At 47.3% G+C, this 13348-nt stretch overlaps 1 protein-coding gene across 1 annotated transcript; it reads right to left on the minus strand.

The window, feature by feature from the left end:
- Nucleotides 1–5076: 5076 nt before the first annotated feature.
- Nucleotides 5077–11802, minus strand: KLF10 (KLF transcription factor 10). The gene is made up of 4 exons (XM_004455629.5): nt 11417–11802; nt 8149–8382; nt 7128–8037; nt 5077–6684 (listed from the first exon to the last, which is right to left on the minus strand). Exons 1-4 carry the CDS (start codon nt 11450–11452, stop codon nt 6425–6427), a joined length of 1440 nt encoding a protein of 479 aa, XP_004455686.1. The 5' UTR covers nt 11453–11802; the 3' UTR covers nt 5077–6424.
- Nucleotides 11803–13348: the final 1546 nt, after the last annotated feature.

The raw sequence follows: 13348 nt of genomic DNA on the forward strand, positions 1-13348 counted from the left end.
AAAAAAGACCACTTAAAGGAGTTAGGATCTCATGGTACCTGGGTTGGCCTCTTCCCCATCACCTTTCTAGCTCAGTGTGCAGCTGACCCATGTTCCCAGAGCAGATCCCTGATCCCAGTTCCAGAGGGAGCAGAGGAACCCTTATGCACATACTGGGAGCAGATATGTCTGGCCTAATCTGACTGGTGTTAGAACTGGACAAGTGTTGCAGACTTGGATGCCTCAGAACTTGTCTTGCATGTAGAGCACTGTGTGAGAACAATCGAGTCATGGCTGCCTGTGGCAAGGGATTGCTGGCCTTAGGCATACAGTGCAGTGCCTGGGACTGTGAGGAAACCATTTCCTCGGGAAAAAATGGACATTCATATCATGTAAACAGGGAAATTCCTAGGGCAACATGTGCATGCCCAAGAAAGAAAAAGCAAGCATCAAGGAGGCCCCCATGCTTTGGCCAGGAGCTGTTCTCAAAACTCATTGTATGAAGAAACATCATCTTATATCTATTAGACTGGTTGCTATTAAAAAACAAATGAAAAAAAAAAACCAAACTAAAAATACAAATGTTGAAGAGGATGTGGAGGAATAGGGAAACTCATCCACTGCTGGTAGGAATGTAGAATGGTGCAGCCACTGTGGAGGATGGTTTGGCAGTTCCTCAAGAAGTTAAGTGTAGAATTGTCACATGATCTGGCAATCTTACTACTAGGAATATACCCAGAAGAATTGAAAGCAGGGATGCAAACAGATATATGCACACCAATGTTCATCATGGCATTGTTCACAATTGCCAAAAGTTGGAAGCAACCCATGTGTCCACCAATGGATGAATGGATAAACAAAATGTGGTATATAGAGACATGGAATATCACTCAGCTGTAAGAAGGAATGAAGTATTGACATATGTGGCAACATGGATGAATCTCAAAGACCTTATGTTGAGTTAAGTAAGGACAAATATTGCATGATCTCTCTGATATAAACTAAGGACATTGAACAAACTCAAGAGTTAGAGTCTGGAAGCTAAGTTACCAGGAGAGAGAAAGCAAATAGAGAGTGATGAGCTGATGCTCAATCTAGGTAGAATCTATGATAAGGTAGATGAGGAGGTTTGGCAGTGGATGGGGATGTTTGTGGCACAGCAATGTGAATGGGGTCAATGATGCTGGTGTGTGAGTCTGAGTGGGATTTGGGGGGTAGGTTGGGCTATCCATAGAGCTGAGGGGAAGCTGGAGGAATAGGTGAACTCTGGGGGTACACAGAGGACTGTGGTTGAGAATAAAATTGTGGGAGTGTACATTTGGCAGCTATGGCAGGGGAGAGTCACTGGTGCAGGGTGTCAGTGGTGGGGGTATGTATGGGGAAGAGTGCACCATGCCTCTATGGAATATGAATGTGTTGTTCGTGTGGTCGTAGGGTGTTATCTCAGTGAGTGGAGACCCACGCAATAACCAACAAATTATTAAAATTCCCATTCTGGGGAGTCCTGCTATTTCTCTAATAGAATGGCAAGAATCTCTAGAGTACATAGGCAGTGCCTAATAAAACAGAGCAATATGCCAAGCCCTAGATATTAATGCTTGATTTATGAACTTTATTCTTGTAAAATTGAAACTTACCCTAAGAATATCTATCGTCTAAGAGTTACCTCCTGAAAACTTCCTTGTTACTTAAATGTGGCCTCTCTCAAAGCCAAACTCACCAAATAAACTCACTACCTTCCCTCTGGCATGGGACATGAATCCTGATTATAAGCCTCCCTGGCACTGAGGGATTATTAACAAAAGCCAGCCAGTGATGCAATTGGAAAAATACCTTGACCAAAAGGGGGAAACTTTAAATACAAACGAGTTTTTATGGCTAAGAGATTTCAAAGTGAGTTGGGAGCTCATTCCAGAGGTTACACTTATGCATGTCTCAGGAGGATCTCACTCACTGCCATAGTAAACAAAGCCTCAAACGGGGCTCCTGGGAGCTCTAGAGACATATGGATACTATAGGCAAGGCAATCAACCCCATGAAATCAGCATTCAATCAGTGGGCCTTACCTTAGAGTATACAATAAATCCTTTTTTCCCACTCTAAGAGTTAGGCTCATTTATAATTTCCCTACACATGATTTTTCTACCCCTTTTATTTGAACCTATAATTAGCACCACACCCATTAAATATAAGTCCCAGAGACTTAAATCTTCCAGCTGTTCATATGCCAGTTGGGCCCCGAATCTCAAAAGAGTTGCAGCCAACATCTACTCTCTAGTTCATTGAACTCTCCCAGGACAATGAATGAAATGATGATAGACAACCCCTATCCCAAAAAGCAAAGACTATCTACAAATGCAAGATGTTCCTTCCATCTGCCCCACAATATCTAAGCCCCCATCTCAATCTGAAGCAGAGCAGGCATTACTATCCCCAAATCCTCAAGACTGAGGAAAGAACAAACATAAGGGGCACTGCAACAATGGACCTACGTAGAAGTAGTGTTATTATAGTAATGGAAGAACTTGTAACATTGATAGGAAGGAAGGAAGGAAGGAAGGGAGGGAGGAGGGAGGGAAGGAGGGAGGAAGGAAGGGAGGAGGAAGGAAGGGAAGAGAAAGAGGTTACCAGAGGGGAGGGGGAGGAAAGAATAGGTAGAACACAGGGTATTTTTAGGGCATTGGAATAGTTCTGCATGATTTTGCAATGACAGATACAGGCCATTATACATTTTTCTAAAACCTATAAAATTGTATGGTGCAAAGTGTAAAACATAATTAAACTATAGAGTATGGTTAGTAGCAATGCCTTGATATTTGTTCATCAATTGTAATAAATGTACGACACTCACGTAAGATGTTATTAATAGGGGATAATCTGAGGGGGAAGGGGGCAGGGTATATGGGAATCCCCTATATTTTGATGTAACTTTTCTGTAATGTAAAACTTATTTAAAAATAAAGTTTAAAAAAACAAAAATAAAAAACAAGAAGCAAACTAACAAAAACTCATTGTATGGTTAAGCCCTGAAGAAAAGCACTTGTACAGGTCAATCTGCAATGACTGGGGAAGGTGTTTTCTTTTCTTCTGTCTTTGGTGGTGTTGTTGTTAGCTATCAACATTTAAGAAAAGTTCTGTCATACCCTAAGCTGGACACGAGCTAAGGAACAGACACCACAGAATCCAGTAATAATACATTAAAATATCAAAATGTCCAGGTTTCAATAAAGCACACAAAGCAACAGGAAGCAATGGCCAAGGCAAAGGAGATTAAAGCCTTAGAAACTATCGATGATGAGGCTATATATATATATATATACACACATACATATATATACATATACATATATATACATATATATATATATCTCAGGGAGATGTATTTTTTAAATGGTGCTAAATACGCCCAAGAAGCTAAAGAAAACCATTGACAAAGAATTCAAAGAAATCAGGAAAATGATAGAACCAAAGCTATTGTATCAATAGAGAAATGGAAATTATGAAAAGGAACCAGAGCTGAAGACCACAGTAACAGAAATTAAAAATTCCCTAGAGAGGTTCAACAGCAGATTGGAGCTGGCAGAAGAATCAGTGCACTTGAAAATAATACCATTGAAATCTTCCAGTCTGAGAAGCAGAAAGAATGAAGAAAAGGGAACAGAGATTGAGGAACCTGTAGGACACAAACACGTATACAAATATATGCATCGTGAGCATATCAGGAGAGAAAAGGGGCAAGGACAATATTCAAAGAAACAATGTCTGAAAACTTCCCATATTAATGAGACATGAATGTACACATCCAGGATGCTCAAACTCTAAACAGGATAAACACAAATAGATTCACACCACAGCATATTAAAGTTAAAATGTCATGTCAAAGATAGAGAATTCAGAAACCTGCAAGAGAGAAATAACATGCCATGAATAGGGAGCCTCAACAATATTAAGTGCCAATTTCTCACTGGTAACCATAACGGCAAGAAAATAGTGGGATGACATATTTAAAATGCTAAAAGCAAAAAAAAATTGTCACCCAAGAATTCTATATCCAGCAAAACTGTATTTTAGAAAAGAGAGATTAAGACATTCCCAGATAAAAACTGCAGCACCTATGAGTACTGTATCTCCTTCTGCCTGGGCATCTAAGCAACTTCTGGAGTTTCCTCAGCAAGGCAGCCATGGCATCCAGAATCTCTTCATGGCAGTGGCTAAACGCAGGACCTCATCCTAGATTACACAGCACAAGAACACCTACAGGGATCCCAAAGCGAAGTATTGCTGCAGCAAAAACCCTCCCAAGCCCTTACCTTTGTGATGGGTACAGAAGACTTAAAGCATTGGTGAGGAGAGACCCTGCTAAAGACCTCCAGTCTGAACTCAGACTTTAGCCTTCAAAATAATGTATTTGAACAAAGGCATCATGAGGAAACCACTTCTTGTGTTGCACTTTTTGGCTTCACTCACTGCCAAGGCTTTCCAAAAAGCTTCTTGGAAACTTAAGGCAATTCACATTTGAAAAAAAAAAAACCAAACAAACAAAACTACAGGCGGAGCGAGTTGGGTGATGTTGACATTCTTGGATACCTCTACTGGTGTTCCTGCAGAGTTGTGTCCTGGGGAGTTAGGAGTCAATTTTTCACTTACAGATATGATTTTTCTGGCCCCTTTTGCTGTAAAATTATTTAGTGGATTTCCTTGTAGTGGGAAAGTGAAGTTTTGTGTAGGGAAGTGCCACCTTTCTAGTTGAATATATTCAATTAACTTTTTAAAAATGTAATGATAAATTAGTGATTTGGGACCCATAATGTATAGATATGTTAATTTGTGTCAAAAACTACATAAAGGTGAGGGAAAAATGGGTATAGGAACATAGTTTGTGTAAACTACTAAAGTTAGTATCAAAGCAAATGAGATTGTTACAGATTTAGGATAGTATATTTAAGCCCCATGGAAAACACCAAGAAAATATTCAAAGAGTTCTAAATTTGAATGAGCCTCTTACAGAAATTCTGACACTAAGTCACTGGATAGTACCACTCATGAATAATGTCAAGGTTGGAATGAGAACAGTCATCAACAAATGCAATCAACCAGTTATATATACCAAAGAAATGCTTTATTGTAAACAAGTTATAAAGCACAACAAAAGAAATATTGTGCAAATTGTAATAGTCACAAAGATTTTTTTTTATTAAGAGGAAATGAGGAAACTTTTGCTTTTCAAGGGTCCAAGTTCTGATATCAGAAAATCTAAACCCAAAATACAGAAAAAAGTTAAATGGGAAGAAATGGTGACATTTTGTACTATATATTTTAAACAATTTACTTTTGTTTTACCACTGTGTATATCACCACTATACAACAGAATATAACAGAAATACTGTTAACAAAAGTGAATGTTCTAACAACTTTTTGACCCACCTAATTCCACATCCCCCCAAAATCTCCTATAAATTAACAGGACATTTGTCCATTAGTGAATAATGGTCGCTAACCTTCTAATTCAGTAAAGCACACTTTACATCCTTATAACATAAGGACACTTTACTGATGACATGAGCCATCTTTTTCAGAGTTCTCTAACATTCTTGATATCCCTTCTTTACAATATATATTTTCATCTTCATTTTTTTTTCTAAACAAAGTGCAGTGTTTCTTAAGAATCTAGGAAAACACATTGGTGTATAATTTTCAAATCTACACAGGAAACTGCAAGCAAACTAAAGTTCAAAGTATAATAAAATGCCTAGATAGAGTTATTTGTTAAACTTTCAAAATAAAAATGCAAAAACATTGTAGCTACACTTCAGAGCAATTAAATTAATGAGGATTCCAATTATTGGGCCCTCTTTAGCAATATACAGCCACTCAATTCAAAATATAGCAATAGTGTAAAAATGCTAGTTCTCTATATATTTAGCAACTATACCCACAAAGTTGACTGGAAAGACTTGGAATAGTAAACAAGATAACTCTAGGAAAAGATAATGGCATCTGTCTTAATACAAACTGAGTTTACATCTCCATCTCCGTACCGTAATGTTTATTCCCAGTCTCTCTACTCTTGAAACCAGTGCTTTAAAAGAATCACATTGAAAAGTTGGTCTCAAGTATATATACAGCCACAGTAACAAATTCTGCACAGAAATGAAATCTGTGCTACCTGTGTTGACCTCATCTGAAACCTTCAAAAAATATTCAAAAGAATAAAAGCTTTCTCATCTCTCTTATGTGATAAGAAATGAAATCTGCCCTTCTGTGACCTGCCTGTGGCCAGAGCGCCTCTTGTCATCTAACCCAGGCTGGGCCATTGCTCAAAGCTGTGGGGATTCTGCTTTCAGCCCACATTGGGGGCCACAGACTTGCAGTGGAAGCATTTTTATATCACCATTGGCTTCTAGCTGTGACCAAAGTTAGTTCTCATTCTTCACCTTCTGATCCATCACTGTGTGGGAGCAGGGGCTGGAGGTAGAGCAATGTCATTTAACTTGCTCACTTCCATTTGCCAGTTTGGTAGCTTCTTGGCTGACAGATGGCGTCGGGCATGCTTGGTTAGATGGTCACTCCTCATGAACCGCCGGTCACACATAGGACAGGCAAATTTCTTCTCTCCTGTGTGGGTTCGTCGGTGCCTAGACAGTTCATCAGAACGGGCAAACCTCCTTTCACAACCCTTCCAGCTACAGCTAAAAGGCTTTTCTCCTGAAACAAAGAAATTCAGCTCATCATTGCTGTGCATTTATTAAAAGACTGTAAATTACTGTCACACCTAAAATTTTATGACAAGCTACATTTTTAAACAATGAAAGCTAATAAATTAATAAGATGTCAAATGAGCATTAGATGTATATTTGCTTACTAGATCTTCTCCATTTCCAACTTTTGCTCTATCACATTTATAAAATTATTCTCTTTATAAAAGAAACCTAAAAGAGAAACGTTTTCTAACCTCAACTAGTTCCAAAGGTTTCAAAAGACACTTTTATTAAAGTAACTAATCAGACTGCTAAAGAACTGATAAATATCACCTACTGAATTGGCTAATAAGGCAAGTTCTACCTTCTCATGCCTGGTCTACACTTGTGATCAAAGCCAGAACAATCTTCATCTAAATTTCTAAGACATAAATAAGAGATGGTGGCTACCTGTGTGTGTTCTCATGTGAGCCTTCAGATGGGAACTTTTAAAGTATGTCTTGCCACATCCTGGATGGCTACAGATATGACTTCTTATCCTCGATGAATCAATTGGAGGAGTGACTTTGGCTGTGGAAGGAGAAAACCCCGGAGCAGGGGCAATGGGAGAGAGTCTGGTGCCATTTGGGCTCACCACGGGAGGCTTGGGGTTCTGAACAACAGGCTGGGGCACGACAAACATGACTGCGCCTTTGGGCACCTGAGTGCCCATGAACACCACGGGCGGGCAGACGGCTGGTGGCTGACTGGGTGGAGTGGTGGGGACAACTGTTGTCACAACAGGATTGTTTGCAGGGAGGGGAACCATCTGGCAGATGACCGGCACGGGCGGCACTCCCCCTGCTGATGCCGCAGATGGAGGGACCAACACTGACTTCTGCTGTGGAGACATGGGAGCTGACTGAGGCCTACAGATGACCGACTCTGAGGAAGGCACAGAAAAGTCATAAAGTGCAGCACTTGCTTTTTCATCAACATCTGCCACGATGCTTCTCTCACATTTGGATCTGTTTGGTGACACAGCTGCACATGGTACGTTTTTTCTTGCAGCCTCAACATTTAGGTGGGTTCTTCTGCGAAAAGAATTGTCCTGATAGTTGAGGATGCTGGCTGCTTTCACCGGGCAGGATCGGTGGTTACATAGTTGGGCATCAGCTGTATGACGAATCACACTTGTTGCCTGAGCCCTGGGAAGTTTGGGGGAAGGTACTGGGCTCTTATCTTCCTCTTTCAAAGGTGCAACGTGAGACTTGGAAGCTTCTGAAAATGATTTGAAATGTCCAGTAGATGGCGCTGGTGCCATCAGATTTGCCACTTGAGAAGGTTCAAAGTCACAGGGACTGTAAGGTGGAGTCAAACACTAAAGAGAAGAGAAATATACTAGTAAACAGCATGAAAAATTTAAAGTACAGTTCATTATTAAATGATAAATTCTATAATTTACATTCACCTTAAAAGCAATAATACTTACAAATGCTGGGATTGTATGAAAATCAGGTGTACCAGGAAGCAGATTCTCTTCCTCTGACATATCAGACACAGGCGTAACAGGTCTGTTTTCAATGTATTTCTTAAAATCAGACTTCCAACTACAGCTCATTGACATAAGTGCTTCCACAGCTTCAAAATCACTTTTCTCTGCAGTTTTGTTCCAGGAATACATACTCTCTCTTGACTTTTCAGAAATCATTTCCATTCTTTCTTCCTATAAAAATAAAAGGTTAAAGCTTATAAGGATATTTCTTGCCATCCCAATGACAGAGAAATTTACAAATATTTTCTTTTGTACATATTGTACAACATTCCAACTTAAAATCTGGAAGAACAATTTTTGCTCTTGCCCCTACTCTAATACTTAAAAAGTGACAAAAGTTCAGCTACACTTGTCAGGTGAACCTGACAATTCTTCATAGTGGTGGTAATAAAATCTCTTCCAGTCTTTCCCTCGTCCTTAGGCTTGTGACACTGATATCTTTGCAAAGTAGAGAGAAACACCTCATTATCATTCAGGCCCAAAGTTATCAATGTGTGGAACTTGTACCTGTGATCCAAAAGAAAGAAGCACTTTGCTTAAAAAAAGGCAAAAAAAAAAAAAAAAAAAGTGTTTTAAAGTTACCTGCAACTGGAGTTAGACAAAATAAATAAGGAAAGGTGCTGCAAAAAGTTATCTTTTTTCAATGCTACATATTTGGTATGAGATCTTTTGAGGTATGAATATCTAACAGAAAAAAAAAAGCCAAAATTTCCTTATAAAGGCAAAGGGTAGAGCACAGAGATTCTGGCCTGTTGATATGAATGACCTTTGGAAAGTTCCTTTGCACTTTGGGATAAAATTAGCAGAACAAAAGATCTTCAGGATCTCTTTGAAATTAAGTTATATTAGGGTATTTGAAATAAAATTATTGAATAACATTATCTATAGAGGGATGTAATACGAAATTTTTGGAAAAATCCCAAAGCTTTATTTTCAAGTTTCTACTTCCTGTTTGTGTTCCCGTTTACTCAATCTATTTAACACAATGGTTGTAACGCCTAACTACCACAGATAATGCAATAATGTTAAAAAAATTAGATCAGAAAAAATTTCAAAGACTCTGCAATGCTCAAAATGGAATCCATTTTATTTTTTAATCAACTGTTTGATTACAAAAATCACAGCCCATGCTTGGTATGTATTTGTACAATTCCTACCAAGAATTTTATGCTTTAAGTTCTTTAAACCGCACATTTTAAAAATGGGAGTACCCACCCACCATCCCTGTCATTCCAGCCCCCCTCCCCCCATTCGGATTCTTGGAGTAGGAGGGATTGTGTAAAAATACCGAAAAATCACCTTTACATAGCAAGTTATTCTTCACGCCCGTTTTTAGAATGCATAAAGCCGTCGCACTGAATTCATCCTAAAAAAACGAGCTACTGCTCTGGAAATATCACTAACAATGGAATTGCATAGTCGTGCACGCCTTTATGTAAGCGTCAATGGATAGATAGCGCATGTTTGTGCCAAGAAAGGAAAAAGGAGAAAGGCAGGCGGCAGGGAAGAGGAATGTGAGCTGTGATGCGCAGGAAGAGAAAACAGGGAGGGGAGGAAAGGGAGTGGGCGCGAGGCAGGAAAGGGAAGCGGCAACCGGCAACGAGGCGCGGGCGAGGGAAGCAGACGCGGGGCGGGGGTGGACGGCGGGGGAGATCCTCGCTGGCGGGGACAGACGGATGGGACCGCCCCAACCTCTGCGAGGCTCTAGCGGGTGAGTCACTGGGTACATTCCTCCTCGCTTGCACGTCCCCACATCCCTGCCCCCGCCATTGGCCAGCCGGCACGGCGGCCCCGGCTCCGATTGGCTGGCTCGCGAACGGCGGGGGCGGGGGAGAGGAGGGGGCGAGGCATGTGAACAAAGCGTGATCAGCGGCTGCTCCCGGCTGCGCAGGAAACGTGAACTGGGAATTGCCGCGCCGTCACCTTTCACCTACTTCCTGAGCCCGCCGGCCCCCGCCCTCGCCCGGCCCGGGGGAGGGGCCGCGGGGGCCGCCGCCAACCGCCCGCCGATGCGCGCCGAGCCCGCGGGAGGGGCGGGGCCGCGGCGCCCGCCCCTTCCAGCTCCCCGCGAGCCGCCGTTCCTAAGGGAACCGACAGTCAGGCCGCGCCTCGCTCCCGCCCCTGAAGGAGGCCGGGGCTGGGTCACTCGGGGACGAGAAGCTCCCCGGGCGCACCCGCTCCTGGCCCACCCCCGGCCTCCGCCTCAGATGCCGGAGGAGGAGCCCGGCCCCCGCCCTCCTCCCGGCCGCAGCCCGCAGGGGGCCCGGCAGAACCGTCGGCCCTTCCCGCCCACGCCGCCTCCCGCCGCTGCGCGGGGACCTCAGACCACCCCGTCGCTCCCCGCAGACGCGGCGCCCCCTCCCCGCGGTTTCCGGCAGCGCCAGCCCCGCCCGCCGCGCGTCTCCGTGGGTTCCCAGACGTGCAGCCCCCACAGGCCTCTGCTCCAGACACGCGGCCCCCGCGTCTCGGGGCCCCGGCGTCCCCGGCCCCCCTGCAGGGTCTAGCGTCCCGCCCTCCCGTCCCCTCCGAGGGATCCTCGCCAGGCGGCCACCTGCCCCCGCTGGGGATGGGGAGTCCCCTCCCCGCCCCCTCGGCGGTCCCGGGGGCCGCGTGCCAACCCCCCGCCCCCAAGCCGGCTCCCCCTCCCCGCTGTCCTCAGCTGGGCAGGCTCCATTCTGCAAGCCTCGGTTCAGCCCCCCGAGATGGAGGGTCCCCGCCTCTCCTGTGGACACCCCGCCGCTCTAGTGATCGTGAGCAGACCCCTCCCACCCTGGCCTCGGATTCCCGATCCAGACCCGGTTATCTCCGGTGTCAGGACCAGGTGGTCTCCCCCCTCGCTACTCCGGCCTCTTCCACACCTTCTGCCTTCCTCGCTGCGACGGCAGCAACCCACTCCCCACTCTTCCCGCCCCTCCACAGTCCTCCTCCCCAACACCTGCCCCTTTCCCTCCTCGCTACACCTTGGCAAGACCCATTTCCCCTCATCCCCAGATCCCTGTTCGCCTCTCCTGACTCCCTTCTCAGCACACAAGCCCGCACCAATCCCTACTGGCTGCGCGCAGGAAGCCCCTTCCCCCCGCCCCCCGACTCCGCCGCAGCCGGGTTCTCAGGCGTGGCCGATGTCAGGGGCTCGCGGTTCGCGCCCAGCTGGTCCCCCGAGACAGGGCGAGGCAGGGAAGGACTTGGGCATCCCCAGGTGACTTACCGCAGCCTGCTGGAGGGAAGAGCCGAAGTTGAGCATGGTTGGCTGCTGGCCGCCGCGGGCGAGCTGCGTGGCTGCTTGGCTACCTGGCCACTGACTGGCGCCCGGAGACACTCGACGTCGCTCCCGCCGCCGCGCTCCGCGCCGTCTGCCCCCTCCCCATTCAGGTAGCCGCTCCGCCTGCTCCCCTCCGCAGGCGGGGGCGGGGGCGGGGCCTGAGGCTGGCCAATCAGCGGCAAAGGTGTGTGAGGCGCCGGCCAATGGGCTCGCAGGGCCACGCGTGATCAGCGACTGCCCGGCAGCGTGAAGCCTGTGTCAGTGGAGCGTGTACACGGCCCCCGGCGGCGCGTTCCCTCGGGCCCTACTCGGGGGAACTCCCGCCGCCACCTGGCTCGGTGACAGCCCCCCGCCCCTTGCCCACCTCCCGCTGCTCGGCCCCAACCCGGGCCTCAGGGAGCGGCGCCGTGGGCGGGGGCCCCGCGGGGAGGCGCGGCGGCTCGCCCAAGAGCGGCCGAGAACGGGCCCCACGTGGGGGGTGGGGAGGGCCGCCGCCCCGCCCCGGCCCCTCCGCGCCCCGCCCCACCTCTGCCCGCCGCGGGGCGGGGCGGCGGCCCGGGGACCGGCCTCTGCGAGTTCCTTCCTCCGGCGCGTCTGGCGCGCCAACGCGGTCCGGTGACCGGCTGAGCCGTCTTCCTGGCACATTTCCTGGGTTTTGTCTCGCGGAGCCCCGAGGAACACCGGGGTGGGGATCGCCCCTAGTGGGCCCGGCACCTGCTCGCCCCCCGCCCCCCGCCCAGCCCGGGCCGCCGGCGCGCGCTGGCACCCGGCCTGGGCGGGGGGAGGGGGGAGCAGGGCCCGCCCCGGCCCACCCTGCCCAGCCCTCCTCCTGGGCAGGCCAGAGGATGGTGTGGAGACTGCAAGGAAACAGTAACTAGCGGACCGATGGAGCGGTGGGAGCTCTGGGCTCGACCTTTTATCCTTCTGTGGCGCCCGACGCTCGGCGGCGGGATCGTTTTGGGCTTGGCGTAGTTAAAGTTTAAATTGCAGTTTTCAAGCTCTTTCAAAGATAGATCCCTCCCTTCCCGGCCGAAGGCCTCCGGAAAGGCCCTGCCGAGAAACCTGGAGGGGGGACAGGGAGGACGACCAGGGAAAGATGGGGGATGGGGGACGGGGGTCCCTGGGGTGCGGTGCTGCGGAAAAGCGTGGCCAGGTCGAAGACACGCCCCTCCCCGGGGCCACCCCACCCCCCAGCCCAGCGGACGCGCTTTGTTTCTGGAAGGAAACCCGCCTGCTGGGACTTGCAGAATCTGCGGGACTTGCAGATTCGGCTCTGCCTTGGCCCGGTATTTGCCTGATTTTGACCGTTTTGGTTCCCGTTCACAGCAGCTGTTGTCGGTGAGGAGGGTCGTGTAACGGGGCTTAAAGCAAGCCGAGATTTTCTCTCTTCTTTGGGACAAGCTGGGCACCCGGCAAAAATCACTGCCGCTCGTGGGAGCTGTCTCACTTCTGCGTGTAACCGAAAGGCTAATGAAAATATCCTTTCATTTTCTACAACCGCAGTTTGAGTTTAGAAAGGGGCATAATTTTTGTAGAAAAAGCAGCCAAATTATAAACATTTTCAGATTGTTCTTCCTGGTATATCTAAGAACTGGGCAACAATAGTAGTAATAATAACGGTTTTCCAGGGCCACGGTAAGGAGACTGAATGGCTTCCTGCCACTGCCTCTCCTGCATCAGTTGGAGGGGCGCCAGCTCAGCAGCCCTGGCAGCTCTTCCTGCCTCCCCTCCACCCTGTACCCCTGCTTCTGTCTGCAGGGGTGTCCCTCCCTATAGGCTTCCTTCCGCCGGGCTGTCCCATCCTGTTGATCTGAGCCTGAGAGGCTGGAGCAGCTGGCCCTCGGCACCTGCTGGCAGAGGAAGCTCCTGTTTGTGCCC

The sequence above is a fragment of the Dasypus novemcinctus genome, chromosome 14 (genome assembly GCF_030445035.2).
Source record: "Dasypus novemcinctus isolate mDasNov1 chromosome 14, mDasNov1.1.hap2, whole genome shotgun sequence".
In the NCBI taxonomy this organism is placed as follows: domain Eukaryota; kingdom Metazoa; phylum Chordata; class Mammalia; order Cingulata; family Dasypodidae; genus Dasypus; species Dasypus novemcinctus.

Excerpts from the sequence above, each read along its gene's own strand:
- KLF10 (XM_004455629.5), bottom strand. The coding sequence starts at position 11,452 with ATGCTCAACTTCGGCTCTTCCCTCCAGCAGGCTGCG. Across the intron at positions 8,383-11,416 it reads CTTCCCTCCAGCAGGCTGCG|GAAGAAAGAATGGAAATGAT; the intron begins GTAAGTCACCTG and ends TTATTTTTATAG. Across the intron at positions 6,685-7,127 it reads TCACATGAGAACACACACAG|GAGAAAAGCCTTTTAGCTGT; the intron begins GTAGCCACCATC and ends TCTTTGTTTCAG.